The sequence below is a fragment of the Vidua chalybeata genome, chromosome Z, assembly GCF_026979565.1.
Source record: "Vidua chalybeata isolate OUT-0048 chromosome Z, bVidCha1 merged haplotype, whole genome shotgun sequence".
In the NCBI taxonomy this organism is placed as follows: Eukaryota; Metazoa; Chordata; class Aves; order Passeriformes; family Viduidae; genus Vidua; species Vidua chalybeata.
This window is the reverse complement of record NC_071570.1, coordinates 28,686,171-28,713,804: the sequence shown is the minus strand read 5'-3', so window position 1 is coordinate 28,713,804 and position 27,634 is coordinate 28,686,171. Positions and strand designations below refer to the sequence as shown.

At 39.1% G+C, this 27,634-nt stretch overlaps 1 protein-coding gene across 1 annotated transcript in view; it reads left to right on the top strand.

Moving 5' to 3' along the window:
• Window positions 1-9,157: 9,157 nt before the first annotated feature.
• PIK3R1 (phosphoinositide-3-kinase regulatory subunit 1) overlaps window positions 9,158-27,634 on the top strand; it is a 59,355-nt gene continuing 40,878 nt past the window's right edge. Inside the window, exons 1-2 of the mRNA XM_053931528.1 lie at window positions 9,158-9,254; window positions 13,711-14,462. Of these exons, the coding sequence (XP_053787503.1) occupies window positions 14,129-14,462 (334 nt within the window). The 5' untranslated portion in view covers window positions 9,158-9,254; window positions 13,711-14,128. The remainder of the gene's footprint in view (window positions 9,255-13,710; window positions 14,463-27,634) is intronic.

The window sequence follows — 27,634 nt, the reverse complement described above, 5'->3', positions numbered from 1 at the left end:
AATCCTAGCAGGTTTCTCAGCATTGCACTACTCTTCTCCATTGGGTCTGTGCATTTCTTGATGCATTATGGAACAGAAGTAACTGCCACTAGCTGGAATCTGACTGCAGGGAAAGCACTAAGACTCAGGCTTTTCATTATGGAAGTCCCCAACTTGATCTTAAGCCTGACTATCCAGTCCTAGCAACAACCCTGAGGGATACCATGCTTCCCTGCCCTGCCACACAGCAACACTGAATCAAGGTCAAGGTGTGCAAGCCAACAGAGGGAGAATGAAGCCACAAAGAGAAGCAGCACTCCAACAGTACTGAGCACAGAAGTGGGCACTGGTTGATCTAAGCCTTTTACCTGCCTCTCATCATACAACTCTCCAGAGTGGGCCTCTTTTTGCAACATCTGTTCAAAGATAAGCATAGCAGGGGCTTGGATCCCACTCATACATCTAACTACAGGATATAATCCAACAAAAATTAAGAGCTATGGATCACATATATTTCTGTGAAGACACCCCTGCAACAAAGCTACTATAGAGGTCTCTTTCATCTCATTCGGAATTTGCGAAAGAAAATTTTTTTCTTTTTCTATAAGCACATTGGCCTCATCACCAGCATAAGCTGACTTAATGAGATGTCCTTTGACAGAGACAGTCATGGCAACAAACTGAATATCCTACTGTCTTCATGGAAGAAGGGTGAACTCTTAGAGAAATACTGAGGCTTCAAAATTAATACTCCTATTGAAAGAGACGTCTATCTCAGCCTACCTTCAAAAATTGCCTCCCCTTCTTGCCAAGGCTCACTGAGATTCCATGGAGTGGCCATAAAAATGAAATTAGCACTGTGCAGAAAACAAATTCACCAGGCTGAATGGAATTACTTAATTCCCATTTAATTTTTACATTAATGTATGGGACTCTGATACATAGATGATTCAGCCTGACCCTGTTCCTACTACAAGTAGTGGAAGCAAATTAAGGTTGCATTGTATGAAAGCAGAGAATTGAAATGTTCTTTTAAAAATTCAGTACATATGACACTGTCCAGCTTGAAATAAAGGCAGACTCCCAGCTCACAGAAAAGACTATAGCTCCTTGTAGACTATAAGCTCCTTGACTTTTCTTTTGAAGAAGGTTTCTTCCTGCTCCCTTCTCCATCACAGAAATGCTATTCTAGCATACTTTGCAACATTTTGCAAACCATTAGCAACAACACATGCACACACACAGAGAAAAAATAGGGGAAGCTTTCAGTAAAACTGAGATATTTGATGGTGAAGTCAACAGGCCCCATATTTCCCCAGCTCTCCTGATTTTAACACTGTAGAGCAGTACATGAAACACTATACACAGTGTTCACTCAGACCTCCCTCTGTCTCTCTCTACTCAAAGAAGAAATGCTCTCCAAGGACAACTGCTTGCAACATTTTTTTCAGAGAACAATATCCCACATTTATCCCTGTACCTCAGTTTTCCTGTGGACCTGTATGAGCCACAGTTTTGCTCTCCATCTTCTTCCATTTTCTTTCCATTTTGAGAGATCATTGTGGCTACACTAAGGCACATAATTTGAGCAAGGCACACCACGGGCTCACTCATATTGGAGATTCTCTGTGTGGCACTTTAGTTGTGAATCTATTAAGGCATCTGTGTTGAGTGAGCACTGTGAAAAGACAACTCTGCAGAGATACTGGCCCTCCTTGGACCACCATTTTCTACTTCCTGGCCTCCCAGAAAAAAATATATACTGTAGTCCTCAGGTGCTGTGGCTCGATTTGAGACAAGAGATTATCTTCCCACAGTTCAGACCCTTGTCAGTAATTCAATTCAGACTCATGCAAGAATAGCCACAGTTTCAGAACATGTCACACTGTTTTAATAGCACTTCCTCTCATCATCTTCCAAGAAAATGTTTTGCTGCAGCAGCAGTTCTTCTGTCCTGCATTTAACCATGATATTTCCTATGGTTACCTCACCATATCCCTTTGTTCCCACAGCCTATACATTTTACATCGTTTTTCCTAAACTCAAGCCATCAGCATTTCTGCTTCTTTTAAGACTTTCGAGTACGACTCATAAATGTCAGTATTTTTCTGTGTCACATTTTATGGTGGATACTGTCTCAATCCACTTCTTTACTGAGTTCAGCCAGTTCTTACATCCTCAAGGCTATCACAAGATCCCTCTGAGATCTGACGATATGACACAGTTGACACAAGTTCCCAAAATTGCTTTGCTTTAGAAAGCTATGTTTAAGAAAACAGGCCAGAGAGCAGTAGTGTCTCTTAAGAGGCTGGTGACCCTACCATAAGCTCCAGTTGCATCACGTGGAGGGAGTACGTTTCAGCAGAAAGCTGCATGAATACATTGCCCTTTGTAACATAGTTTCTGCTTCAGGCAGCCGGCACACTCAAACAAGGATGGAGAGAGCAACAACATAACTCATTTTCATCATGATTTGCAGAGGATTATGGTGTCTTTGCAGCAGACATTGATTTTTGTTTGCCATCTAAACCTATCCTTGTTCAAAACCAACAAATCAAACAAACCCCATACACCAGTAACAAATACTGCTGGAGACTACATGGCTCTGTTCAAGGTTCATTTTCCTGTCTTGTGAAGGTTATCAAGAGGTGCTTTTTTTTCCCAAATGCATTCTGTTTCCAAAGTCACAGGGAAGTGAAATACTTGTTTTCATATGAAACACGCAACAGCAATGTACAAATTGGTGGGTAATGGGTAGAAACTACCATCCTTATCTTTGAATTTACATTCTTTTTCTTAGACCCAAAACCTTGCTTTAAAACTCTGGTTTGCTCTCCCTCCCCCAAGGCTCCGCCTGCTTTTCTTTGTGGCTTAACAGATAAAGTCAGAACAGGAGGAGGTTTCACCACTTTCACTGCATGTAAAAAACATTAAATAATTCTGTTATTCTGAGGCTTGCTGATAGTATGAAAATGACAACTGAACACCAAGGATAGCATTGTCTTTTTCTGCTAGTAACTGAGGGTTTCTCTGGTTGGGTTTTTCAGTTTAGTAAATTCCTGGTGCAATTGTCTTGATATGAGCCTTTCAGAAAAAATGTTCTTTTCCCTAATTTTTTACAATTTAAACATTTATTTAAACATTTATTCCATTTATATTGAAATATATTAGCTCCCATGCATTTTAAAATCCTATTTTTATCTCATTAAAATATTTCCTAGTAGTACATACCAAATAAATACTCTTCTAGACATGTTACATATAATATATTCACTCTACTACACTCCAAGCCAAAATGAAAGAAATTAAAATTTCATAGAATCACTGACTCACAGAATAATTTAGGTTGGAAATGACCACTGGGGGCTATTCAGTCCATTCTTTGTAATTTGCTCCAAGCATGGCTAGCTTCAAATTTAGATCGTGAAAACAGAAAAAAATTACAAACACTATTTGTTCTTATAATTGCTTATTTTACAGTGACATTATTTTAATAGCTTTGTGACATTTTTACATAAGACATATATTTTTTTAGTACAGCAGCTATGCTGTTGCCATAAAATGATACAAATGCCCTACTCAGATGGCAGGCATAAATAATGATTAGTTATATGTGCATATGTGTTGGTTGGTATGCATGTGCACTGAGGAGACCCATGATGAATCATCCTGTCCTATAGCTGAAAGGTAGGACTGAAAATCTTCTGTTTGCTGTTCCTTTGGAAGAGGACTAGGTATGAATAATAAAGGCAATTTGCTGCCATGCATTTTCCCACAAAAAAGTGAAAGGCAAATGTTCACAGCCTTCTCAACTAACTGAGATTTAAGGAAGCCTGACTTTCTAAGGTGCAGCTCATGGCTCCTGCATTATCATTTTGAGCTTGCTCAAAGGACAGCTGTCATGTTGTGTGATAGTATTTGCAATAAAAAGCTTGACATTTTGGTCTGTACCCTTAGTTAGCAGTAGAATGCATTGATATATCTAATTAATCACACTTCAAATTTCTCTCATAATTAAAAAATATGATAGCTCTGACCCATCAGTTTAAACACCAAGAAATCATGTATTTATTGCTGCAACAAAACAAACACACAAACCAACCAACCAAAACTCTCCCAAAAACCAAAAAAAAAAAAAACCACCCAAAAAAAACCAAAAAAACAACCCACCCAACCAACCAAACAAAAAAACCACCTCCTTTCCTAGTCCAGGAAGCAAGAGGATGCTAAATACATTTTTCTTTTGGCCCTGAACTCCTACTAGCATCACAGGATGAGCTCTAAATTTGTATTTGCTTCCTAGCACTGTAATTGCTGAATATGTCATTTTAGATGCATTTTATGTAGGAGCAACAGCACATGTTCCTGCCTGGCAGAATCTGGATTATTCATGCACATATTGCAGTGGGTTTCACAGGCTCTACAAAAACATATCTAAATTGGCAAGCTTTCTGATGCTTGGTCTTGCATCTTATCCACTTTGAAAGAGAAGGGAGTGTACCACCTATCAAATATCCATACTGAGATGTACTGTGATGAGTGACTCCTCTGAATAATTGATTTAAGAGGCCAGGATATCTCAGAAAATTGTAACAATATGGATGTTATTGGAAGAAACTACACAACCCTTACTCTGTAAAAACTGATAAAAAATGACTAAATGGTCTCAACCTAAGTTGAGCATCATCCTTTTCTGAGTTTATTTCTGCAGAATTAAAATTTCCCTGAGATCAGTGTCAATACTGAAAACTACAAATAGCATTTTTAGGAAAACAGTCTCAATAGAAAATGCAGCTACAAATGACCCTGGATATTTAGATACATTATTACACATGGAGGTCTTATTATTCCTAGCTGTCTTACTCAGACAGAGCTGAAATGTCGGTATAGGTGTCGGTGCAAAAATGATACAGTGCCCAAGAAAACTCCTAAAATTTTTGTTCACTCTGCATCACTTCTTGTCTACACAGAAGACATGAGTTTTATATGGCTGTCAAACCTGACTTTTCTATCATTGAGCATACAAGCACTGAAAGAGCAGAGGAGGAATTACTCATAGATTTCATAAAAAGCAGAATCTTTGTTTATGTAATTTTATATGGTTGAAAGATAAACACAGATGTTGCATTTGCAGATATTATATTTATAATATTATTTTATCAATTATGCTGTGCTTCAGACATGGAAAAACACTGTATATTTATATTTCTTAATTCTTACAGATTTTTAAAAAATTCTTGACAAAATGCATATTTTCGTACATTTAGTCAAAATTATGAGACTAAAGAAAAAAAATAAATAAAAAGTCAATTTTCAGATAACTGAAAGTAGTTTGGGTTTTTTTAAGCAAAATATTTTGAAGACTTTTCATAAACATAAAGTATTTCTAGCTGTGAATAGCACACAAAAATCTTATTTTCCACTACTTTTGTGTTCTAAAAATGTGATCTAAAGCAGACTGGTGAAAATCCTTGGTAAAAGATCATATTGCAGAAGCAAGGCCCTATTTCTTTTACAGCTGCAGTCATCTGTCTTTCAGATATCAGGTGGGAGCAGGGGGAGCATATTTGGGCCGCTTCAGTTCTCATTGGAAAATTTACTTAAGAGAAAGTATATATAAGGGTTTGTGCCTCCTTCTCATAATTTATATATATGTCCACTTACAGAATCGCAGAAGCCCTCCAGTGGCCACCTCTCTTTGGCTGAGTCAGGACAACCAGTGTCTCAGCCAGGCAGATATTTGACTACCTTCCCAAAAAACATTTAATGACAGAGATTCCATTGCCTCCTCAGGTGCCTTGTATCTTGAAGAGTGGAAAACAGCCTTAGATGTCAACCATGACATGAATATAAAGCAGAAATGTCTAAGGCAGATTTGTCTGATTAGCTGAGATATCAAAACTTATTGCTGATGTCAGAGTTTTGGCCAGAGAGAAACCATTCTATCCTTCCCACAGAACAGAAATAAATTCAAACCAAATCACATTGTGATGCCCAGCATGATTAGCATGCTGCTAATCAGCTTCCTTCCAGTTTTAAAATGAAAGTTGTCAGGCTTACTTCTCTGATTCGTAACGAGATAGCAGGTTTTGCTTCTTTATTTCCTGAATTTCTCTTATTTTTAGCTCATTCTTTTCCCTTACATGCTAGAAAGCTTTTAAGCAGTGAAGGAACTTGCTTTTCAGGCTGCTGTTTTGACTTCTGAAACACACTTAAAGCTACATTTCTGAAGAGCAATGTTTCTTTGTCCTGGCTATGATAGGAAAACAACACCATTCCCAGTCTTTGATGCTTGTCCTTCTTGTGATCCATTGTATTTATTTTGCATTTAATGGATGTCTACAATAACTATGGATAGTTTTTCCTGTTGTTTTCGTGAATCCCTTTGTAAAATTCCTTTGGGAATTATTTACATGAGTCATTTAGCAATGTGTGCTAGTAGAACAGTAAAACTACACTGTATGAAATAATTTTCATCTTTGGAAGTAAAATGGATATATGCATTGATTCTCCTCCAATTCCTTCCCTGAAATCAGCTGCCTGAAAACCCCATTGCTGCAGGATGGTATGATAATATGTCATAAATCACAGGACCCTCTTCTGAACTTAGTAAATGTGCCATTAGCATTCATCATACCTAAGGTATATTGCAATAAAACTCCTCTGTACAGTCTCTTCCACCTTTGTCTATCTGTCCCAGGAGATCAGATTCAGCACTGATAAAATCATAGAATTATTTAGATTGGAAAAGATGCTTAGGATCATTGAGTCCAACCATGAACTTAACACTGTCCCTTAATCTAGGCATCTTACTTTACAAATGGATTTGCCTTGACATCCTATAAGAAACAGAAGGGAATTTTCCTGCTTAAAATGTGCCAGTAAAGAAAAAAAATAAGTTAGTTGAAGTGGAAGAGATCCTATACTCTCAAAACTCTGCTTTCCCCATAAATCCTCTGATGAGCATACTTTTTCCTCTCAGTTTCCATACTTTAAGATTTCCTTTGTAAGATCTAGCTTAACTTTTTTCCTAGAGGAAAGGGAGCTTCCAGTGTAGATCCTCTCCAGTGCTGCATGACCTTTACCACAGAAAGCTTACACAGACATACGATGCAAAGGCTCATATCATCCAGCTGCTACTAGTACTGAAAAAAGGACCTGCTCACTTTTTTATTGCATTGTCCTAAGCAGCTTCTAGCAGAAATGCTCAAAAGGTCTCCTGACAGATGGAGACTACAGTTGTCTTAGCAAAAACATGTGTGTGTGGCCTGTACCTTGATGATTCTGCCCTCTTATCCATATTTTACCCTTCTGTCTTCTGCTTTTCACTGACCATTGCCTTGAAAATCCCTCCTATTTACACGCTGCCTCAATGACTTAACCTTTCAATTTCTCAAGAATATCCTTCTCAACAAACCTAGAACTAATCAAACACATTCATTAAAGCCCACTGAAATCTGAATATACAAAAGCTTTATGCAGTCCTTAAGACTCTCTGAAAAGTACCTGATAGAAGGAACACGGTTTTCAATTTGTGCGTTGTCCTTTTTGTCTCCTGGGTACTGCTTTGCAACATGCCTAGGGCAAACCTTGTTGTATAACTTTCACCTACCAAGATTAAACATAGGAAATTATTCCTGGAAACACTGGGATACTGCTGGGATCTATGGGGAAAGAGGTGTGAAAGAGCTGGGGTGACCTTGAGACTGAAATCACAATAGGCATGACAGCAAAGCCAGCAAGGGGGGCATTAAAGTTACATGCTGCTATTGCCTACTTTTTCTCTTTTGGGTCCCTTTCTTTCTTTGACTGACAGAGAAAGCAGCAAGATGCTCCAGGTGAAATCAAAAGTCAAGTTCAGGGAAGAAAACTTGTCAAAAAAGCAGAGACCCACATGCCCTGAAGGGGCAGAGGGGAAGCAAGGAGGTGATCCTGGAACTTCCCCTGGAGACTTTTCCCTCCACTGATGGATACCATGCCAGCAGGGAGGGAGACAGACATCGACTGCATTTCACCTGTGGGACAAGTCTAGTCTCACCAGCTGGGAAATACTACTTGAGAGATCCTTAGTTCCCCTAAATACCCATTGGTAGCCCAGGACTGGCATTCCAACCTGCCAGTCTGCCTAATCCCCTCCAAAATCTATGCTGTTTTTGCCTTCAGCAATAGCAAATGCCAGAGACAGCAGTCTGGACAGAAGAAATGAAACATTATTTCTTAATTCTGCTTCTGCCTGCATTTTCAATTCCACAAACCTGCCCCCTCCACTCCCCATCACCACCCCCCCCAAAAAAAAACCCTGTAAAATCTGACATTTTCCTCAAAATTTTTACTGTTCACTATTTAAATTATAGCAATGATTTTACTTGTGTACAAACAGCAGTCTCTTCTCCAAAATAAGTATCAATTTAAAAAGTAAATGTTGTGTGTCTTTAGGTTGCCAGATAGACTGCTGAAGGCATTTTTACCATCTTCCTGGACCTTCAAGTATACAGCCTTGCAGGGCTATTTCACACCCTTATGATCTTATTTGACCCCATTATGGGGTCAAATCCACGCCGTCACCAAGCAGTCCCGCGGCGGGAGCCCCAGAGAGTCGATCGAAGGAGGACAACCGGCTGTACTGCACGGCCCTGCTCCACACACAGCCGGACATCTACGGCCCACGGTGGCTGGTTTTGTTCTGGACTTCACCAACTTCACATTTCACCAATGTGACACACCTCGTTAATACGGGGAGGGGGGGGGGCGAGAAGGAAAAGAGAGGAGGAAAATCCCCAACGAGGAACTAGGCAGAAGCACGTGCTCCTCTCGCTGCTGCCGCCCAGCCTGACCTGGTCTCCTCGGGCTGAGGGCGGCGCCCGAGGCTTGCAGGCATCTCTGGGTGCCGCGCCCGAGGACGGCGACCCAAACGCTGCAGGCCACGGCGGGAAGCTGCAGGAAGGCCAGCGGCGCCCGAGCCCCGGCAGATTGTGCCGAGGCCCCAGCTGAGCGTAGGGCGGGCGGTGCCGCCGTCAGTCAGCGGTAGCGAAAGGCGGTGCCTGAGCGGGTTGGCGGAGGGACCGGGGGCGGGGCGGGGGCAGAGCCGGCGGCGGGCACGGCACCGCCGAGGCGCTGAGGCGGCGAGCGCGGTCGGGAGCGCGGCGCGACGGGCGCACGACGGAGAGCGGGGCGTCGCGGCGGCAGCTGCTGCCCGGCAGTGGGAGGGAGGTGGTGACAGCTCCGCTGCTCTTGCTACTCCTGCTGCAGCTGCTGCCGCCGCTGCTGTCGCAGAGGTAAAGCGAGTCCCGCTGCATCCGCTGCAGCTGGTGCTGCCCCTCGAGCGGCTGCCGGGGCACGGGAGCGGGGCGGGAGGGGACGGTGCGGGGCCGTGCCACCGCTCGGAGCCCGGGCACCGGCCGCTCCTGCGGGGTGACAGTCCGAGCGGCAGCGCCGCCCCGCGCAACTTTTTCGCCCGTGCCGGGGAGGGCCGTCCGCTGCGGCCGAGGCCGAGTCCCAGGATGGTGCAGCCTCTCCCCTCGCGGCCGGGGGCGGCTCGGCCCGGCGCTTCCTGGACGGGCAGGGCGAGCGGCGCGCCGCGGCCACCGCGGGGCTGCCCGGGAGCCCCCGCCCCGAGTGGCGTGGAGAGCCAGGCTGGTGCCCGCCCCGGGATACAGCCCAGAGGGCGGCGGAAGGGTGTCCATAGGGAGCTCTGGCGCGGGAGCTGTCGGCGCGGCGTCCTCTGTGCCCGGGGCTCCGGCATCGTCCCCGCGCTGCCGGGGAGCGCCGGCTCGGTGCAGCCCTGCCCCGGCGGTGGAGGGACTGCAACCCCCTGGGCACTGGCCCCCGGAGAGCGGCTGCTCTGCGGCGGGGACTGCATGTCGGCGCAGGGCTCCGGAGTGGTTAACCTGCCGGCCTCTTCAACGAGACGGAAGTTCAGACTGTACTGCTTTCCTAAATTTTTTAATTATCACCGGCCTTCGTCCATAGTTTGCAGCCTTTATAAGATCTTTGAGATGTTTCAGAATGAGATATGGTGTACAGTGCTTAGACTACTTATATTTGGATTCGTCCAAAGACTTGTGATAGAATCTTCACAGATTCAAAATTGCAGACTGGGAGCGGTATAAAGTTATTACTTCGTGGTACATCACGAACCTCACTTTCTTGCAGAAAATAGTGTTCTAATGTGGTACTTGGTGGTTTCCACTTGGAGAGCATATTTCAGAGAAAGCTGTAGTTTGAGTCACAGGTGTGTAGACACCTAGTGGGGAGAAGACTTGGTCTCCAAGCAAATTTCCCTGCTTATCCCTCAATTCTCATTTCAGTGTCCCCTTGAGTGTGTTAGTCAGCTCTTCAATCTATCAAGCTTATCCTGCAGTGGAAGGGAGCTTGTGTTAGGCACTATTTCTCGAGGGATTTTCGGAATTAGTATTAGAGAGATTGCAGTGCAAGGAAATATGGTTATTAAATTTGTTAATATAAAGGTGAAGAAAATCTTTGCGTCATGTCCTAGGCACCCTGTACCAGAAACCAGCCCACCCTTCTGGTATCACTGTGCATGTATATTCAGTGTAGAAGTTTTTATTCTCCAGCACCAAAGGCATGATAGCTTGTGTGGGAGGAAACCCTTGGGTACCAGTGAAGTGGGAGCCAGACGTCATTTTTAACAGGGGAAGAAGGGGAGGGTGAAGGGAAAGATTTCACGTCCCCTTCTTTTTCCACCTTAATTTTTAGGAATGTCTTGAGTTTTTTTCTGATGAATTTTCAGTTTTATCCCTACTGAAATGCTCAGCGTAGACCATTCTGCTGAGAGACCAGAATTCTGCCTGAACTCAGGAATCTTTTTAGTGGCATCATGCTCTTAGACAGTAAATAAAAAACAAATGAAAATTTATTCTCTTACAATACTTCTTCCTCCTTTTCCGTTTGACCAGCCAAATGGAAATCCAGTAATAAAATAATCTCAAATATAAGAGTATTTCTACCCTGACGTGTTTGGTTTGTTTGTTTTAATCTATTTAAGATGGTGTCCAAGCTATATATTTTAGGACCAGTCAGCTTAAGTCAGTTTGAGTCAAAATACCTGAATGTAGAGGCTGTATAATTTCAGTTGGAGTAAAGAGAATATTTTTATATAGGATCTTAACCAAGCACTCTAAGAGGGCATTTTGGATACACTGTGGCATTATTGGGCAGGCGTGGAAAACTGGTGTTTGTCCCTGTGTTAGATCTATCTGCAAGTTTCTTGAACTCTGAGTCTTAGTTCATCCCTGAACTTGACACATAGTAACAATAGAAAAAGGCGTAAATCCAAGGAGTTCAGAATGGCTGACTCACAGGAGTGTCTCCAGGTACATGAACCATAGATCAGGAGGTCAGATGCTGGGTACTCTGTACTGAGGGTGGTGCTGATAAGTGTGTATAAAGAGGTACTGTAGCTCTGAGCCCCAGGGAAACTGGATCTAAGGAAACTTTGCTACCATAACTTCATTGAGTTTTTCCAACGGTTTGAGTTTTTAAAATATGCTTTAAACTTGTCATAAGAAGTTGTACTACAACATTTCCAGTTCTGTATTTTCAAGAGATGCATAAGAGACAGAAGTACTCATTTTAAATAGATGGCCATAAAATTGCTATCATATGTTTAAAAATAAAAGATCAGAGGAGTAGGTCAAGTCAGTTGAATTATGCAGTGTTTAGAAGACTTCATTTGCTGCCAAAATGCCCATAGGCAGTAGGAGTTAAATAAGTAGTTGTAGCAGAGCACTTGTTGAACCCTCCTTAAAAAGAAAATAAATATTTCAGAGTATTTAAAGTAGTCAAAGTGGTAATTTTGTAGCAGGCTTTGCTGTGTGCATAGTTGGTTTTGATTGGAAAACATTTCTATTAATCATAACACTTGGATCAAAACTGTTTAAGTGCATTTTTTTCTCTTGCTACATGAAACAGGAGAAATCCATGCTTTCATATGGCTTTTCTGCTATTTAGTTGATACACCGATACTTTTACTTTTTTCCCCAGTTTTTGTTGGTAGACTTTTCTCTTGTTGAAGATGTAAAATTAAATATCGGTGAAACTATTCATGCTAATTACAAAGTCTGTGATATTTGGTAGCATCAGATAGGCAACATAGTTTGTTTTTTCAGAAGTGCCTGCAGAAATTTCTAATTAAAACTTTGGTGGGAGCTGGATGCCTAATTCACGTGGATAGATTTGCAAGTTGTTAAATCCTTATGTGCAAGCTTTTTGAAATAGGAAGTCTATTTCAGGATCACATAATTCTTTCCTACAACAAAAACTGGTTGCAAGGGATGATGAGGAAGTTCTTCAAGAACTTAACAAAATTTTCTTCTGTGTTCTGTCACTAGAGATGTTGTGCAACATGCTGCAGGGACCTGATGGGCTGAAGAGGAGCCACAGACAAATTAGGGATCAGGTTCATTCACTGGCACAGAAAGCCCATATGCATTCTTATAAACACTTCTTAGCTTCTCAGTTAGTCACATTTCAAAGGACTTGATGACTGAGGCATTAGAAAAAATGGTGTGGAAAAGAGCTGTCAGATGTTCCCTGTTCCAGCCCTGTCTACTGATGTCTCTTTACAGTGTAAAAAGGGAGTGTTTCACAAAAAAAAAAAATGGAGCTTTCTCCATTACATTCTCTCAATATACATTGAATACATAATACATAGTCAATATTTACCTGCTGGTATTACATAGCTCTCTCAAGTCTTTTATTCAGATGTAGTTTAGGACTTTCAGTGCAGCTTTGTGTAGTTAGTGCTTTCTGGTTTCCAGTATAGCATTTCAAATTATGATTTGGCTTGTCTTTTTAAGTAGATGAAAATGAGTAACAGTTGAAATAATATTTAGAAAGTTTTCACTGTTCTATATGTCTTCAAGCAACTGTTCTCTAAATAGATTTGGGTTTTAGTCATATATATGGTTGGGCAACCTTGAGCTAAAAGTTCAGGCCTGTGTTCTCTTGCCTTTAATGTAATTTAAGCATGCACCCTGATATTTTACTCCTGCTAGGGCTGCTTAGGTGGTCTGGGTGTGCCTGTTTCAGTTGCTGATTGTTTTTCTAATATTATACCATAAACACATTAAAAGACATCTGGAAAATGGGGGAGTGGTAAAGTCCCTCTTTTAAAAAGAAAAAGGGGAAATATGGTAGTCATCAAGTACAAGCTCTTTTGAGTCTTTGGTTCTTCAACAGATTACAAGAAGACACATTCCTCCAAATGGTTTTGAAGTACAGGCTTTAGGATGGGGATTGTTGCCCATCCTCACCCTTGTCATAAACAAGAGGAGACTGGATACCCCTGTGGTCAATGCTAATTGCAGTAAGCTCTTCCTCTGTCTTGTGCAGAAGGGGTGTGGCTGTCTGGCTTCAGGGAGATAATATATAAAATCTTGCTGCCAGGTTAGATACTGTACTAGAGGAATAGCTCCAGCCCTCTCACTCTGAGACTTTTCAGTAGCCGTAAGTCACAGAGGAGGAAGCGTGCCTCATACTGCAGGGGTTCAAATTTGGTTCAAGTAATTTGACACATATCCTTTATAAAAATGCAAACACTAGTTGGAGGTATTTTTGTGCTCTTGCTTGATTTTATTGTCACATAGGATTCTTGTGTGGGACACAGTCTTTGCCAGAGTTGCAGAAAGCTTAAGTCATAGGTAGAATACCAAGTTCACAATCATCAAAATAATGTGAAATGATTTCATCAGATTTCTCTTCTCTTTCCAGGAAAAGCATGTGTGCAGAGTTTGGTGGCAGGATATTTAAGGTATGTGGGCAGTCTGTGGCAAATACATCTGAAGAAAGAGTGACCAGCTAAAGAGTCAGCTGAACTTGTGTATGGAGACAAAGAAGTGCTGGGAAGCCCAGAAAAAGAACTAATTGGAAGAATATTGCTAGACACAGAAGAATTGGAACACTTAACTTCTGCAACAGACAGTGACTAAGAATAAATACATTGGTAAAAACATCAGCAGTGAAAAGGCAGACTGTCATTTTTCATTCTCTGTTGGATTTTATTACTTAAGAGACATTTTTATCATCCCATTTAATTCATCTTGAATTTATCTGTACATAAAACTATAACTGGACAATTGCATTTTAATACTGTTTAGTAACACTTTTGAATGTTAAGTCATTTGCCAAGATGAGTGCTGAGGGATATCAATACAGAGCTTTATATGACTACAAAAAAGAGCGAGAAGAAGATATTGACTTGCACTTAGGAGATATATTAACTGTGAATAAAGGTACCTTACTAGCACTTGGATTCAGTGAAGGGGAAGAAGCAAAGCCTGAGGAAATTGGTTGGTTGAATGGCTTTAATGAAACCACAGGGGAGAGGGGGGATTTCCCAGGAACTTATGTAGAGTACATTGGAAGAAAAAAAATATCTCCCCCCACTCCAAAGCCTCGTCCTCCTCGGCCTCTTCCAGTAGCACCAAGTCCTGCAAAAGCTGAATCAGAGAGTGAGCAACAAGGTCAGTATTCAGAAGGTGCATGGTTTCAGGTATTTTTGTTTCACAGTTTTGTCTGAGTATACTTTCATGTGTGTAGCACCTGCTGGTCAGCTTTTTTAGTGTACAGCTTATTTCAGTCAATTAAGAATTGTTTCTACATGGTAATGTTTAGCTCACACTCTTTGTAGTTTAGTGTGATTTGTCTCAGGCACAGGGACCAGTGACTTACTGTGAGGTACATCTCACAGGTCAGAAAGTATGTTTCTAATTCTCCACTGTAAAAACTTAAGTGGAAAATGAGACGGTTAACATTTATTTTAGGTTTCTAAGAAACTGATGGAAATATTTTCTTTTGTGGTTCATCAAACTCACTATTGAGAAAGTTCTCAGTGAGTCCAATACTATGCATTCTAGATGTTTTTACCACAAATCTCTTGCTAGCAGCAAAATATATATTCTGGTCATGGGGACATGCACCTGTGACATTAAAGGTAAAAATGAATATTTTAAAATTAACAATGAAATTATAATAAAGAGAAATTCAGATTTATCATTTCAGGGGTATGACATGCAGTAGAAAAAGATAGCCTTATATAAAAAAAGGTTAAACAGAGGAAATACCTTCCTAAGTTGCTTTTTAACCTGTATTTGCAACAGTATGTTAGGCACAACTCAGAATTTTATCGGAGCTCTTCTGTTAAGAAACAAGTCTTGTCTTTTATAATTGGAAAAGCTTTGGGGTAAAAAACCAAAAGAAACAAAAAAAAACCCTCTTCCTCGAAGTGATTTTGTCTCTTTTACCTACTTACATTCAGATAGTTGGGTTTTGCAGATCAATAAGCCAAGTACATTTAGAATAGACTTTACAGCTTATTGGAGAAGTCTAGAGTGGCTTGTATTTCTTCAACTTCTAATACTTCATAAATTCTCTGGGTTTCTAACTGTAAATAATAAGAGTTGTAGTATGTGGTCATGACTTTCACAGTGACACCATAATAATGAATAGTATCATCACACTGCCTGCACAGAAATGTTTTCAGCATCTCTTGCAAATTTGTGGTATCAGTTTATCAACTTTCATCCCTCTGTGCATATTATAAGTTTATATTCAGCTCTGCTGATAACCAGCAAAGATAAGGGCAGAAATATACAAAAATGTATGTGGCAACTAAGTTAACCTGGTGGAAGCATTTCTTGGTTGGTGGGGACTTAATAAAGAACGAATCTGCACTGGTTTATATAGCAGTATTCTGAAGCACTGTAGCAAGTGTTGCTTACAAGTCTGCAGTGCCTAGATGTAAATCATTGTTAGGATGAAGTTGAGGGCAGATGAGGCTGTAGGGACATTTTAAGTTATACCATCCCTATCTCTGAAGTCCTTGAACTCTTAACTGCTAGTCATTAGAGCCTCATGTTTTCTCTTTCAGTGGCATAGTTCTGAAAATGGAGTATTTCCTTTTTAAAGAAAAACTATTACATCTTTTATAATTCCTTGTATTGGATATTAATTATGCTGCTCAGGTGACACTGGCTCTTTTCTTAACCCACCTGTGGAGATAGTTATCACCATCCTATGTAACTGCAGAAGAAATGTGGTTTTTTGGATAGACACCTCAATGCTGACAAGTCATTTTGAGCAGCGGAGAGTGGAAAGAAAATCCCATTCTTTACATGTGTATGCTGTGGTGAAGCAACCAGCATCCTAACTTTGATGTTTATTAGTTTAAAAAGTAGCACTTTGTAACTTCTTTGGTTTCTGTACACATGCTTGCTTGATGCTTCTGTTCACAGCACCATGCTGTGAGCTGGCCACAACACTGCACTGGGAAGTCCTGGTGTTAATCTTGTATTTCCAACCCTGCGCCAGGACTGTGTTTGTAACAGACATTTATGGGAATTTCAGCTGCTGGGAGTTACTTTGGGAAATTCTGCTGCAGATTGGGGGGGGGGGGGGGGGGCTCTGCTTATATGTAACCTCCTATGTGAGATTTATTGCCTTTAGACAAAGTACTATGTACATGAAATGTGTTTATTTTTAATACTGTGGGACTCTGGGAATTGGAAACAAGAAAATGTTCTGATTCAACTGGGAATTTTCATCTCAAAGCCTGCACACATAATCCTGCTGTGCTCTAAAATGTTTAAGAATCAGCTTGCAGTCCAACCTTGTTTTCTTCTGATCAAAAAAAAAAAAAAAAAAAAAAAGAAAAAAGGAGTTCCCATAACTGGTTTTGAATTAAAGATTTTAAGCTTCATACAAGAGGCTAGACACTTCCATAATGCCCTAAGACCAGGGATTAGACTCTTCTGAATGAAAATTTGAACTTCAGGCTTAATTACTGTTAAAATAAAGTATGCTTTCCTAAAAGAAATTAGGAAAAGTAATTATAAGTAGTCTCTTTACAGATCTTTTTTTCTAAAGAGATTTAAGGCAGAGAGTGCTTTGAATCTTAGAAACAGATTTAGAAATGTACTGAAAGAATATTATAAAAATCAAAATGAAGGTGAAATTTTTAAGTTAACAGAATGCTACAAAAATTAGGGTAAAACCAAAGGTGAGGTTAGAAATATAGTTCAGATAAAGAACAATGTAGCAATATATGTTTGGCTTTCAGGTGGCTTCACTATTTCTATGTATGTTATTTGGGGCAGGGAATAGTACAGTTAACATTGTCCAGCAGCCAATGTAATGGGCAGTAGGCCAAAAGATTCTTGCCAAGATGATAGTTCTCTCTACACCCTTAGAATGTATTTCAAATAAATTAATGTGTAGTGTGAAGCTTGCCTGACCAAATGCATTCAAGTTTACATTTTCACTATGTGATTAATTGAAAGTACTGTGGATTAAAATGACAAATTAATGGGGAACTGTAACTTAAGACTTCTTAAACGTACCTCATTTATTTGTAATCTGTAAACTTTTTTAATTCTGTAAAGAGTCAATTCTGTATGTACTCCTGTTGCGTATATGTTGAATAAGAGTATCAGAAACTTGCGGTTTCAAAGAATATATATGCATAATCAAAGAAGTTCCTTTAATTTGCCATATACTTTTTTTTTTAATACTTTCAATACTCTTTAATACTTAATTATTCACTCTGAATGGTTTTTTCCCTTGGCTTTATTAAGCCTGATGACTTGCTCATCAATGTCCAGATTGCTTTGTATTAGATCTAATTTGCAGTATTTAAGTACAATGCTGCCATACTCACAATGGCGTATTACTCACACACAAATAATCATAGACATCTGAACACACTTTGCAGTCAATGAGGTTGGTGACATGGGCAGAGCTGCTCATCAGGCCTGTGTCTTATGCAATCAGTCTTAGAAACAGGGAGCTTCCTAAATGTTAAAAGCCAATCTGAAAACAAAACCCCCCTTGCTGGTGGTCTTAAGTTCCATTAAAACACTTAACTCTTTCCCCGTATTTTTATTTTATTCATCACTTATTCATTTATTTAAGTTTGTTGAACCATTGGTGAAGACAACAATTGGCATTCCTTGGCTGAAATTTTAGGACTGTTACATTTTGCCTGTCTTCCCCTTGTCTTTGTCAATAAAACACTGTATTTAGTAGATTTTTGGGGGATTTTTTTAAAATTGCATCTGAAAGGATATGAAAAGAAAAGAGAAACAAAGGCCCCAAGAAGTCTCTTGAAGCTTCCAGTCTCAGGCCTGATGCAATGTCAGAGCTATGGCAAGGCAGATGTAATTTCTGTCACTGTTGAGAGGTTCCAAGTGACCCAGCATGCCAAATTAAAAAAATCCCACCAGGCAAGGGTGCCTGGCTGGGAAGATTGAGGTACTTACAACAGTGGAGACACAGCATAGGGTCCTCTTTATTCCCCCCATTAGATATCTGAGGTTTATATGAAGCAGTAAATATTTTACATGACTGGGGTTTTTTCTCTTGGAATTTTTTTTTTTTTAATTGAAGCTGCATTAGGCTGGTTCTTCTCGCTTAGCCCAACTCTTTGCAAATGGAAAATGCATAAGCTGTACAAAGTCCAGATACGTTTTTCAAACGTTAATTCAACTCATTTGATACGGTCATATACATTTAGTGTTGATTCATACAGTATCATTTCCCTACCTGCTTTGTGAAGGCTGATCTTAAGCAGGCTTTGGAGCATAAAGCTTTGATTGATGGACTGAAATACTTACAGATTTAACTTGGAATGCTAAATTCTCAGTTTGAAATGAAGATCAGATTACAGAAGGGCAGACCAGACCTTTATATGAATAATTTGTCTGTTTTGATGTTTTGGCACTTCCTGCAACTTCCTGTGTAACTTAAAAGGGTTGTTTATGTTGACACTTTGTACTATTTCAGCTGACTTTGGGCCTAAAAATAATCTGAAGCTCTTCCTTCTTGTGATGAAGCTATAAAACAGATTTTTTTTTTTTTTTTTTAAGAAAAAGCCCAAACTTTTTTTCACTCTTGTCCTAGAACAGATACAGATCAGCAAGTTACACAAAGATAATGACACGTAACGTTTGGAAACCCTTTCCTTTCAGCAACCAGTTTATGCAATATCTGATAGAGCTCCAAACTGACAGAGGGCATAAAACCTTTTGAGCATGGTTTAACTGAATGTGTTGTAGGATCTGTTCCTTTAATTTTGCTGTAAAGCCAGTGTAGCAATCCATTTGTGAAAATTCTTCAGATTTGTGTATTGAGGGACATTACAGTGAGTGAAATGCAGTGAACCTGGAGCCTCCATTACCTAGAAAACAGTCATCTTGCCTGATTTAGGAAATGGAAAAAGGAAATTATAGGATGAAGTGATGAGTCACTATCTCATGACAAATACAAATGGTAAATATATTTACCATTCAAATCAGAGCCCTTGAATTCTTTCTTTTTAGAACCAGTCTAAGCCTTTGCCCTTCTGCAGTTGTCAGAACTGCGTTGCAGTCATTTTCATGTCAGTTGAGTTTGACTTGCACTGAGAAATAGGGCAAGTTCCTGTCATAAAGCCTTGCCGGCTACTTGAGATAGTATTTCTAGGTAAATTTCTAGCTGCCAGGTAAGTGCATGCATCTGAAAACAGAGTCCTTGCCAACTGCTTTATCACTGATGATGGCAAAGATTTTTGCAAGCTCCACTGAAGTGAGATAGAGCATTTTTTTCACAGCGATAGTATCAGGGTTGATAATAACTAAAAAAGCCTTTGTAAGCACCACAGGAAGGGATAGGATTTGCAAGTAGGAGTACAAACTGCACATGAGTAAAGGGCCTGGGCAAGTTCATGGTTGATGCGTGGCCCCACCTGCTGGTACAGGAGAAAGGAAGCAAGAGGAAGGAAGGACCTTTAAACGCGGCGTCTTCCATGTTGCATTTTAATCCTCACAGGATAAAAATTAAAGTGAGAGAGAAAGCTTTTTAAAATAACACTTGAATTGAAAAATAGATATTCCTGTCAAAAATATATCACTTGGGGTACACAGAACCCACTTTTAATCCTCAAAGGTGATCTTAGACTGAAAAGGCATGTGTAACTGAAGTAAATCTCTTTTCCCTGACTGTATCAATCTTATTAATCTAATAAAAAATTTTAAAGCCTTATTTTACACATTTTTGCATTAAGAAGCTGAAATAATAAGACTCTCCTATTTTGATGCTGTAACAAATATTTATCTGTTTTGTATCCTACTGATTTTATTATGCCTTTCTATGATTACAGCTATGGCACTATGCTGAGTGACTTTGATTATGTTTTCTTAGCCTTCTGTTATAATGATTAAGTCTGCTGATACCTTTGCTGACATGAAAGCTGGGGCAGATGTAAAGCATGGCAAAGGTGAATTAGGCTACATCTCTTATTGGAATCATCTTGGTCCTGCAGCTGTGATCCAGGAACATCTGAAAAAAAAACCTTCACTGGTTAGCAAGTAGTACTTCCTTAGGCTTGCATGTGATAACATCAGTTTGTGAGTTTTTGCAATACATGGTACTAACTGTTTGCCAAGAATGGATCATTCAGCATCCTGAGCACATAACCATGCCCACTTAAATAGTTGTGTGGTGCTATATATGCATCCAGATTCTCTTGTGTGAAAGAACACAGGTCTATAACTGCAGCTGGCTGTGCACTGTTTCACATCTGCGTCTTACCAAACCCGCTCTCCATGATGAACACCCATGAAATCAATCTGAAGTCTAGAATACAAAGAACTTCTTTATTTTCATAGCTAAGAATGACAAAGGGAATTACACAATATTGAAGACATGGTTATTTTAACTGGAGAAGGATATTAAGTCCTGAGAATACTTTGGTAAGAATCTAAGTACTTGAGAGAACTTAGAGAGAATTTCTGGCTTTAAAAGAAAAAACAATAGTAACTCTAGTTAATAGTTGCTAACTTTTGTTCATGCCTTCAGCAAAATACATGTCTAAAATGCAATTCTATTTTATGATGGTTTCATTAAGAGAAGGTGCCTGTGTGGATTTTTTGTTGGGGTTTTGATGTTTATTTGCTTTCTTTTTTCCACTGTGTTGTAGAAATGCCTGCATCCTTGGACATTGCCTGAAATCTTTTCATAAAGTGTTAGCAGGTGTAACCTTTTGTACTAATGTGACTGCTTTTTGTTCAGTCTTTTATAAATGCTGTATGCCACAGTCCACAATAATAGCACCTATATTTTGTTCTTTATTTTCACATATTGATCCTCTTTATAAAATACTTTGTATGTATTAAAAATTATATTTAATCTGATGGCTTTTCAGGTAACAAGAGCCTCAAGGCAGATTTTTTAAAACCCACTACTGCCCTGATCCAAGGAAAGATGTGATTGCATGTGGTTTATACACTTCAAAAATATCTTTTGAGACTATCTTATACTTCAAAATTTCTGTGTAAACTATGACATGAATGATGAAAAATGTCTTTAACAGTTCAGTTAGCTGTCAGATAACTTTCTTGTACGATCCACTAAGTCTGTTTGTATATGCTCCTCATCATTTCCTATGTTGTTATTTATCATTTGCTATGTTTGCTATTTCCCAGAGTTCAGTAGCTGAGATAATTTCTTCACTGGACATTATGGATGTTGAGGGCAAGAAGTAAGATCTGCCTGGTCTAAACATGCCAGTTTCCATCTGTGCTGGCAAATCACTTGGTAGCATCTGGGACAGGAAGATGCTCCTCCAGAAGGGAGACCTCTTGCAGGAATGTCAGTTACTTTGAGTCCATTCAGGATTCAGCTATTGTATCTTTCCAGTAAAATAGATGGGGTTGATTTTTCACAGAGGTTTTTTGCCTTTTTTTCTTTTTATTGTCTATGTTTAAAAAAAACAAAGTTAACTCTGCTTTCCTTGAATGTTTGCATGCTTCTCTGCAAAACACATGCACATTTAATGTTGTAAAGGTAGTGGCAAAAAGCCAAATTATTCCACTGAAGCACATTAGATTGGTATAATTCAACTGGTCTCTACCTTGGTCTTTCTCCTCTCTGGGGTTGTATTTGCTGGATGCAGCATGTTTGAACACTCCAATTCCATAGCCTCCTGCTCACCACCTGGGAAGGAAGGAAGCATAGTGCAACCTGAGATCTGTAGTCTGAGAGGGAATGCACCTCTGAGCTGGTTTTTGCTGGGATAGAGTTACCACAACAACCTAGCACAAGGCATGGCTGCACCAGGTTTGTATGTCTTGTTTACAGATATAACAGTGGAATTTGTTTGTTGGGATTAGGAGAGAAAACTTAAGTGATATCTTAAGTTTCTATTTCTATTTCTTCCAAGATCTCTTCATCCTGCTTGGATAACATTGGTAGATAGCAGATTAGATGGAGGACTACTCTTGGCAAAGAAACTTTTAAATGGTACACTGCAAATCAATGTTTCAAAGCATGTTACAGCTTCTCCAGCAGTCTCTCTCAAAGAGAAGCCTCTTAGTTTGTGAGGTTACTTTTTTATTTCCCAGTCCTCTTCCTCAGCTCTTTTTTGCTGAAGGTAGATGAAGGCACTTAAATTAGGGAATTAATGAAAGAAACTGCTAATTACGCATCATGATAGATAAGGCTGCACAGCTGTATGTGGTTTCATTATCTCTCTACCCAGGAACATTCCAGAAATAAGCAGTTAAGGGGAAAAAAATTCAGTCTTTTTCCTATTTGCACGTGGTTTTCAACACTGTGAGCACACATTCCAGTCCTCTAGTGTTATTTTTTCATGCAAATTTCATTGCAATTTTTTGTGTGCTGCACTTGATGGAGGGAGCAGGAAAATGTCTCTTGTGTTTTTGACCTTACCCTTGAATTGTCTCCTTGCCAAGACACAGCTGCTTGGCACAGGTGAGAAGCAGCAGAGACCGTGGCAAAACACTCCATTTCCTGCTTTGCTCTTGGCTTACTGGCACATGCATGAGAGACATCTGCCCTGATGTGGTCTGCAAAGAGCTGTGAGGTGCCAGGACACCATGGGGTGCAGCGAGGTGTGATCTGTTCCGTGGCCTTTCAGTCTCTGCTGGTACATGGGTGTTCTGTGAAGGCTTATTTTAGGTACTTTGGAGTAAAATCTGTACAGATGTTTAAGTACAATTTAAAATATATTCTGGCCAGTCCAAATCTACTAAATTGCTCTGAAGCCAGAATAGTGTATCTAGTCAGTAGCTTAAATAAGCAATTTTCTTAATAAGAAAAAGATTAAGGGAGGCTTTTTTGCTCCAGTGCAAGCCAGTTCTAGGCATAAAAAATTTTCTAGTCATCCTTGTAATCTGGCCTGGGAAATTGATAGAATTTTAAGGAATACATTCTAGACAGCAAGTAGCAAAAATTTTTTCTGAAATAACAGAAAATAGGACCTCTGTTCATTGAATGAGGGCTTCTTAAGGGCACAGAGTGATGAATGTTTGAATTGTCTTTGCTGTATTTATAGTTAATTACTGTTGGTTGAAAGATTAGTGTGCGTTCCCTGCAACTTCCATGTTTTTCTGACTACCTCTTGGTTCAAACTTAGTGCTTACAACTCTAAAAACTTTCTGGTACCTGTGTAAACTGCAGTCCCCTACATGAAATAAGAGATTTTCACAATCCCATTATTGTCAGGATTTGGGGATAATATTAAACCACTGGTTGAACAATGTTTAGTACAGAGCAACTAGCATAAAATCTTGCTTCTTAGCAAGGTGAGTCTCATCTATTTTTGATATTAAAACCTTCACTGAAAAAGCTAGTGGGCTGCTGGTGCCTTTCAGAGTGATTTAGGATGCAGGACTTAGAGTTGCATGAACAGTATAGCAAAAAAGGGGAAGACAGTTACCAACTGTTATGCTTTTTCTCCAGATGTTTCCTCTAAGACAAATATGTAGGGTTTTATTATGACACAGTAAGAACATGCCAATTAGATGAGAATGGGGGGTTTTTTTGTTTTTTGTTTTTTTTTTTGTTTTGTTTTGTTTTGTTTTTTTTTTTTTTTTAAATTCTCAATGTCTGTTTGAACTAAACAGCCAGTCAATCAAATACGGTGGTAAATTGTCTAGTAGTTTGGATGGAACATGCCCATGCTTGTTAATGTGAGCTGCTCTCTTCTAAGTAGAGTATTAAAATGCTTTCTTCAAAACCCTTTTGGATGCAAACTAAAAATAAAGTTATTGTAAATTTTATTGATGTTCTTAAAATTGCTAGACACGATTGAGATTTTTTTTTCTTTACTTCAAGAACTTGTTCATACGAGAAGCCATAGGTTACGATTCTACTTTCTCTTAAATTGGTGACAAAACCCATCTCAACTTCAGAAGGAACAGGATCAGACCTATAGTCAAGATTTAGCAGCATTGGGAAAAATCCCATAGTTCTTATTCTTAGTTCTGTTTGGCAAAATTCACAATATTTTTAGGGTTGGGAGCGCAAATCTTATATCTTTTTGGAAGAGATTCCAGTATAACAGAATCATAGCATATGAATGTGCATTAAATACTACACCATAAACACTGGCATAAAGAACAGAGTTGACTGTCCTTTCATAAATTTTGAATATATGTGAGGGAAACTCTGTTGTGAGCATCTCTTCTGAGGTCCTGGGCTAATGCAGAGCATGTAATTTCACCCTGTTATTCCTGTTTTGAGCTCCTAACTTCTAGATGAATTTAAAGCCTGTTACTAATTAGTCCAAACTGCTTCCTTTAGTACATATTTAGTGTATATTGCTTAACTTTTTATCCCTTTAATGTCCATTACATGGTAAGAATTGTGAATTTAGTTGTAAAATGTTTTCATTTGGGAAACTACATATACTTAGCTGTATTTGGTGATGACAGTATGGAAACTACTTTCATCAGGTTATTTTCTTTCAATATATTCAGAACTCTTCACTGATACATGTTAAAAATTTGCTCTAGGCTGATAGATACTTTGACAGGGCTGATATTTTCCTTAGGGCTGCCTGTTTGGGTTACTAATGTGACAGTAATAGGGGTTTCTTATAATTGAGGAAGTGATATGGTGACAGTTTTATTTATATATTCTGTTACTGTAACAAATTATTTTATTTAGAATAAATACAGAGTTTTATCACCTTGATATATGTGTGTATTGACAGTAAGCTTCACGCTAACAGTAGAACATTAAGGTTTCAAAACTGCATCTAAATCTTGTGTTTATACATAGAAGTACGACTTCTTTCAGTGTATACCATCTGATAGAATTTTTTTTTTTAGTGATATAGTTGTCCCACCCTTTCCACTTATTCTTGCTTTGTGTTTTTCAAGATCTTCACTGAATTAAAATTGCTTCATTGAGATTGATCAGTTTGTGGTATTAAGCCACCTGTTCTTCACAGCCTTCAGCCTTCTCTCTGGAAACAGGTTTTTTCATTGATACCTCTGCTCTTTCATGACATGACATGACATGACAAATTAGTATTTCATAGAACTTCCTAACTTCATAATAACAAGTACTAAGTTGTGAGCAAAGCTGCTATCATTGCTCCTATAAGGAATAAGGTAAACAAAACAGACAATTAAAATAACCAACCAAGCAAACAACCTAGTGCTTTAAGATAGTCTAAGGTTAATCTCTTCATCATAGGGGGGCCATGTAGATTTCACTTCAAAAAGGTGATCCTAGGGAGTAACTTTTTAAAACTCTAAGCATATGAGAACTGTAGCAGTTACATTTCATTTAGATAAATAAAGCCAGGAACCAGAAATGGATTAGGTTTGACTCTGTAAATCTTTATTTGTCCCAAGGAGTGAGTACCATATTCTCACTCTGTGTCTGGCTTCAGTTAATATGTTTTGGATGTCCAAAACAATTCCTTGCAGAACAAATCTTCCTGGCATACCTCTTCCTGCACCAGCTGGAATCCAAATATAAGCATCAAAATCAAAATAATTACTAGAATGTGAGTGCACAGATTCAACAAATATGGTAACATAATTTAGTGTTAGCTTCCTTGTTTCATGATTTTGTAAATCCAGAGTTTCAAATTCTCAGTATTTTGTTGTACATGTTAAACATGTCTCTCAATAGAATGTTTCAGTGACACATGTTTTAAGCACCTCTTACTTTAGGATTTTATGGTGCATCTCTATTCATTTTGAGGGGCTTTTGTTGTATCATAGTTGTGATTCACAGTACAGGAAGTTTTGCAAATGGTGACATTACATAGTAAATGACCATTCTTGAAACTTGATTTTTGTTCTTCTAATACTAATCAATAATTTACTTCCTTGAAAGATGCTTTTGCTCCCATCTTTATCTTGCCATGTAATAAACTGCAAACTTAATCAAGAGGTGCAGCAACACAATTTTATCCTAGTATGACAAAGTTCAAAGTTTTTCCTGGGTTACTCTATTGCTAGCATCATACATTAGATTCCTCTTTCAGAAAACACTAGTTTAGAAAGTGGAAGTCAAGACATCAAGTGTGGATGATAGATGAATAATGGGGGAAGTATGAAAAATACTCTTGACACCTGGAATGGTTATTCATTAACTTTCTAGACACACTAGAAACGTGGAAAGCGTGTTCTGCCATGGAGGAATCTGTGCTGTCCTGCAGGAGACCTCTCTGCCAAACTGGAGAAATTGAAGGATATACTTACTCCGTATGAAATTTTCTCTTCTTACTCCATATGAAGTTTTCTACACAAAAACCTTTGTGTTTTTAAGTTTTTCATTTTTCATATCTTTAGATGCTAATATGGAAATTGCAGGGTCATTGAGTTTGAGTGTACAAACAAGACAGAGAACTCTGGAGAGCCATGGCATTTGATCTTTGAAAACTATGTATGAATGCATGCTCCTCTGAAAACCCCAGATTGCAAAAATCATTTGTAGTGGGCTAGAGAGGTATTTGACAGATTATGTGCAAGTACATACATGTGTGTTTCATTATTTGATTGCCTTAGGAGACTGGTGTTTAAGTTGGCAGATTTACTTACTAAAGCAAAGCTCTTTGGTTGGCGGGATTACAGAATGCCTGAAGGAGAGAGTCCAAATGCTGAGAGCAAAAGAGAGGGAACGTGTAATGTGCAGAAAGCATGGGGAAGCTATAAAGCCAGCAGGAAAAAATAGACTTGAATATGGTTCCAATTTGTTCTGTTGGGCTCAAGTTGATACCCATGCAGAAGTAAAAACATGAAATTCTCTTATTTCAAGTATCAAGTTAATGTTCTGGAAAATACTGTGCTTTCTATCATGCTAAGTATTATTTGGTTACCTATTTGCAGCTTGTCAGAAATCTTTAATCCATGCTTATTTTCTGTTTTCTATAAAAAACATCACAGCTTGTATTGGATATTTACAGAGCACTGTCAGACTGTGACATAAGTGGCCACTATACTAGGCTATGAAACTTTGTTCTTGTCTTTATTAGCATGACTCAAAACTGCACTATTGCCTCCCAGTATATGTTAAATTTCTGCATTTAATTTTGTGATATGTAATTTGTAGCTATTCTGGGAAAAAAATAAAATAAACCCCCAACCCAGTCTTTAGACACACAAGTTTAGAACAAAACTATCTTGCAACATTTTGTAATCAGCAGACAAACAAGTTGAGTATGTGTAGCTAGAGAAGTCTACACCTGTGGCCTTGCACTTTCTTGATGTCTTGCTCCTCAACCTCAGGCAACATAGATTAGCATTTTGACTTGGTCCTTTGCGTTGCTCACGCCTACCTGAATGCCATTATAGAATAACCAGCCACCTTGTTCTGTCTCCTAAGCCTTACTTCTCAGTTT